Source organism: Engraulis encrasicolus, chromosome 9 (genome assembly GCF_034702125.1).
Source record: "Engraulis encrasicolus isolate BLACKSEA-1 chromosome 9, IST_EnEncr_1.0, whole genome shotgun sequence".
NCBI classification, from domain to species: Eukaryota; Metazoa; Chordata; class Actinopteri; order Clupeiformes; family Engraulidae; genus Engraulis; species Engraulis encrasicolus.
Window position 1 is genome coordinate 5872729 of NC_085865.1, and position 5000 is coordinate 5877728.

Genomic DNA, 5000 nt, shown 5'->3' on the forward strand with positions numbered 1-5000 from the left:
CACTAACACCCACCTGACATCATAATACTTGCTTAGGTTGACCAGCAATGTAAAGTAAGACTGGTGCCATGTTTAAAACAAGTTTAGCTGCCATATCTCCTTCCATCCACTTGAATGAATTACCTGCTTGTTGTAAGCTTAAAAAAACCATTGTTTCCAGACCAGAATGACATATAGGCCTACATTAATCATGTAAGAGAACCATACACAGCATGTTTTCATGCTGAGTGATGTAGTATTGCAGACAAGTGAGGCTATTTACTATATTTTGTATATTATGAAATTCAAAAGCGTGACAGCTTTTCTCCCTTTCTCTCACCCTGTCCCTCCGGTTCAAACACATAGATAGCCCCCTTCTCATTCTCCTACTCACAAATGCACCACTATTTCCAGTACAGAAATGAAATTGGTTTGGAATCATAGACAGCACAAATGTGTAGCTTATTAAAATTGTTATGCTGCCATGCTTTGTGATGCTGTAGGTAGTGTAGATAGGCTATCAATGCAGACCTCCTTGGTAGGCCTATTGTCTACACATGCATTTGACATGCAAATGTACTGTACCACTCTCCTGGCATTTCAATTCCATTTTACAATTCAAACACATTGATAACCTCCCTCTCATCTGGGGTTGGGGGCACCACCACCATTACATCCAAGACACCACACAGTGAAGGTACTTTCATGCGACTCAATCTGATGTGTTGGTCGGCTGTCCAAAAGAACCAGAAATCCATTTGATGCAAAACAGTTATTGTTCTTGATGCTATTTAGTTAAGCTTACTACCGGTATTACTCTTGTGTTCTGTAAGGTATAAAAAAAAAAGGGGGGGGGCAGAACTCAAACTCGCCTAGGGCGCCAAATAAGCCAGAACCGGCCCTGCACACACACACACACACACACACACACACACACACACACACACACACACACACACACACACACACACACACACACACACACACACCAAATACCCCCTCCTGCTGGACAACATCAGCAAATACACAGGTACGCACACACACACACACACACACACACACACACACACACACACACACACACACACACACACACACACACACACACACACACACACACACACACACACACACACACACACACACACACATACACACACACACAAGCTCACCAAGTTCCCTCACCTGCTCAACAACATCAGCAAATACATTAGTAAACACACACACACACACACACACACACACACACACACACACACACACACACACACACACACACACACACACACACACACACACACACACACACACACACACACACACACACACCATCTGGTCTTCAACACCAGTTTGGCCTGCAGCCTTTCCCCCATATGCCAGATAAACTGCCTGCCAAACAAACACTCAGTATTGAGAGCCTTTGTTTAGGGTATTGAGGGTATTTATGTGCAAGTGAAAATGAAAGTCAAGTCCCACCTGGGAAACTCCCATTGTAATTGTGACACAGCACTCCTCAGCACACAGCGATCACTGCACACAACGAAATTGCATTCATGCCTCAACCCTGCAGGGGTGCGCCTGTTAGTTAATCTGTGTGTTAACTGCTGTCAAAATTATCGCGTTATTATCGCGTTAACCCAACCCCTTTTTAACACAGATATTTTTTTATCGTGAGATTAACGCTAGATATGACCCTGTGAAGTTTTTTATAAACTGACTGACCGCGGGTTGCAGCGCTAGCTTAACTACAATTCCCAGCATGCCGGTTACAGAAGACGCTACAGAGCCTCGTGCCCGCCTGCTCCTCCCCCTCCCCCTTCCCCTTGTGTATCTGCCTCCTCGGCTTGCTCATTCGGAAGCTTTCAGTCTGTGCACAGACGGTATCAGCCTGTAAACAAATGATTTACAAAGCTCTCTATACCGCCTCGTTTTTGAAAGTTATGGACTAACATTTGTTGCAAACAGTGTGCAGAAGGACTTCGAATTGGCTGAACAATAGCTGTAGCTAGCTGCTAACACTGTTGGTGGGTCTGCTGGCAGCTAACTAGTGCTATTCCTAAAACGAAGTATTTTATAAACATTGCATACTTTTAAACAGCCCCCAAATAGTTCGTTTTGAATCCTACATCCATTTTAAGACTACAAACAAAGTTTTCAGCAACCTGAAGAGTTATTATTGGCTGTCGCATATAATCAACAGAGCATCAAATTTGCCGTTTTCTTGTTGACAAACAGATGTGTAGTTTCCTCCCCTACGTCCACAACACTTGTAACCTAACTTCTCATTATGAATGACAGAGCTGTCATACGTAAGTTAACGTTCTAGCTTTGTTTGAAAGTGTTATCCCCAGGTTTATTGATTTTCTCACTAGGAAATAAATCTTTATGAATGTAGTAGTCTGCATATACTGCTCCTGGAAAACGTAGCCTTGCTGTATTGGCACATTTTCTCCCCTCCTGTCACTGTTTTTGTTCATCATTTTTCTCCCCCTTATTTTTTTAAATATCATATGCCATTAGGGCAGTGTCAAACATTCATTGTTTTAAATGTAAAGGAAAAAAAACGTATCCATTTTTGTCGGCCTACATCGATAGAAGTAGGCTATTACAATGATTTTAAATGAGACATAATTATGCGATTAAAATGCGATTAATCGTGAGTTAACTATGGCATTTATGCGATTAATCACGATTAAATAATCGATTGACGGCACTAGTGGGTCATTTCACGTGAAATCAGACACTTTGGGACCCGACCGACCCGGATTTCAATCATACTTGGTGTGCCTTTTTAGTAGCAAGGTAGCACCCCAGAACTGCATTGGTTTGAATCTGACACTAATATTAAGGGAGAAACAGACTAGGAAAGGTTCACATGTGAGGGTAGGACACTATACTTTCAGCCTATACATTCAAACAGAAATGACCCCCATGTTAACATGTGTTGTGTTTATTATTTATGTGTCTGTAAACATATATTTATTATTTAAGTGTGTGTAAACACCTGTTTATTATTTCTGTGTGTGTAAACGTGTTTATTATTGATGTGTGTGTAAACATATATTTATTATTTAAGTGTTTATTATTGATGTGTGTGTCTGTATTTTGCAGAGGAGGCAGATGAGAGGGAGAAGGTGCGTCGGGCGGCAGACTGCTGCCGGAGAATCCTGAGCTGCGTCGACCAATCAGTGAAGGAGGCGGAGAACAAGCAGCGGCTGGAGGAGTACCAACGGAGACTGGACCTCTCCTCCCTCAAGCAGAGCGAAAACACACTCATAGCAGACTACAAGGTGTGTGTGTGTGTGTGCGCGTGCGCGTTGTGTGTATGTGTTGTGTGTGTGTGTGTTGTGTGTGCGTGCGTGTGTGCGTGCGTGTGTGTGTGTTTAATTAAACTATAATATTTTAAAAATATATATATTTTTTTAAAGCTAACCCTTCTTTGCATCTACACTTGTTGTTCTGTATATTTCCTGTGCACTTTGTATCTGCTAGTGATGTTGGATGATTATGTCCTTGTCTGTAAGTCGCTTTGGTTATAAAGCGTTTGCCAAATGCAGTGTAATGTAATGAAAAACGTGATTATTTTTTGTGAGAGCACTTTGATAGCACACAAGCTACTGTGTAGATTATTACAAGAGCAATGAGAACTGGATTGTGAGATTTAAATGCGTTTTTCTTTCCTTTCTAGAATCTGGACCTGACCAAGAAGAAGATGGTGCATGAAGGACCTCTCTCATGGAAGGTGAACAAAGACAAGACCATCGGTAAGACACCGCAAGTCATGACACACACACACACACACACACACACACACACACACACACACACACACACACACACACACACACACACACAGACACACACATGCTGAAGGGCCCTGATACTCACACTCTCACACTCTGTCACACACACTCTCTCTCACACACTGATACTCTGTTGTATCTATCTATTTACCTTCCTCTATCTATCTATCTATCTATCAATCTATCTATCTATCTATCTATCTATCTATCTATCTATCTATCTATCTATCTATCGATCTATACCTTTCCTTCTCCCTTTATCTCCCTTTATCTCATCTCTCTCTCTCTATCTCTCTCTCTCTCTCTCTCTCTCTCTCTCTCTCTCTCTCTCTCTCTCTCTCTCTCTCTCTCTCTTCTCTCCGTCTCTCTATCTATCTGTCTGTCTATCTGTCTATCTATCTATTGTTGTATCTATCTATTTACCCTCCTATATCTATCAATCTATCCATCTTTCTACCTATATTCTATCTATCTATACCTTTCCTTCTCCCTTCATGTCATCTCTCTCTCTCTCTCTCTCTCTCTCTCTCTCTCTCTCTCTCTCTCTCTCTCTCTCTCTCTCTCTCTCTCTCTCTCTCACACACACACGCTACCACACATACATAATATATCTCCCCCCCCTCTCTCCCTTCTGTCTCTCTCTCTCTCTCTCTCTCTCTCTCTCTCTCTCTCTCTCTCTCTCTCTCTCTCTCTCTCTCTCTCTCTCTCACACACACACACACACACACACACACACACACACACACACACACACACACACACACACACACACACACACACACACACACACACACACACACACACACATAATATCTCTCTCTCTCCCCTCCTCTCTTCTCTCTTCTCTCTCTCTCCTCCAGAGCTCTATACTCTCCTACTGGAGGACATCTTGGTTCTGCTCCAGAAGCAGGACGAGCGGCTGGTTCTCAAGTGCCACAGCAAGAACCTGGCCGGAACCGCCGACACCAAGCACATCTTCAGCCCCGTCATCAAGCTCAGCACCGTCATGGTCCGCTCTGTAGCCACAGGTGAGCTGCAACACAACACACACACACACACACACACACACTCAAACACACTCAAACACACTCAAACACACTCAAACACATACCGCCGACACCAAGCACATCTTAAGTCTCCGTCATCAAACTGAGCACCATCATGGTCCGCTCTGTAGCCACAGGTGAGATGCTATACAACACAGACACACGCACAGAC

General features: G+C 43.1%; 1 protein-coding gene across 3 annotated transcripts in view; it reads left to right on the top strand.

Annotated features, from left to right (window-relative positions):
* Positions 1-5000, top strand: part of arhgef12a (Rho guanine nucleotide exchange factor (GEF) 12a) — a 72393-nt gene that overhangs the window by 49169 nt on the left and 18224 nt on the right. For all 3 annotated transcript variants that reach the window (XM_063206422.1, XM_063206421.1, XM_063206423.1), the window contains exons 25-27: positions 3091-3269; positions 3668-3743; positions 4643-4810. In XM_063206422.1, the coding sequence (XP_063062492.1) occupies positions 3091-3269; positions 3668-3743; positions 4643-4810 (423 nt within the window). The remainder of the gene's footprint in view (positions 1-3090; positions 3270-3667; positions 3744-4642; positions 4811-5000) is intronic.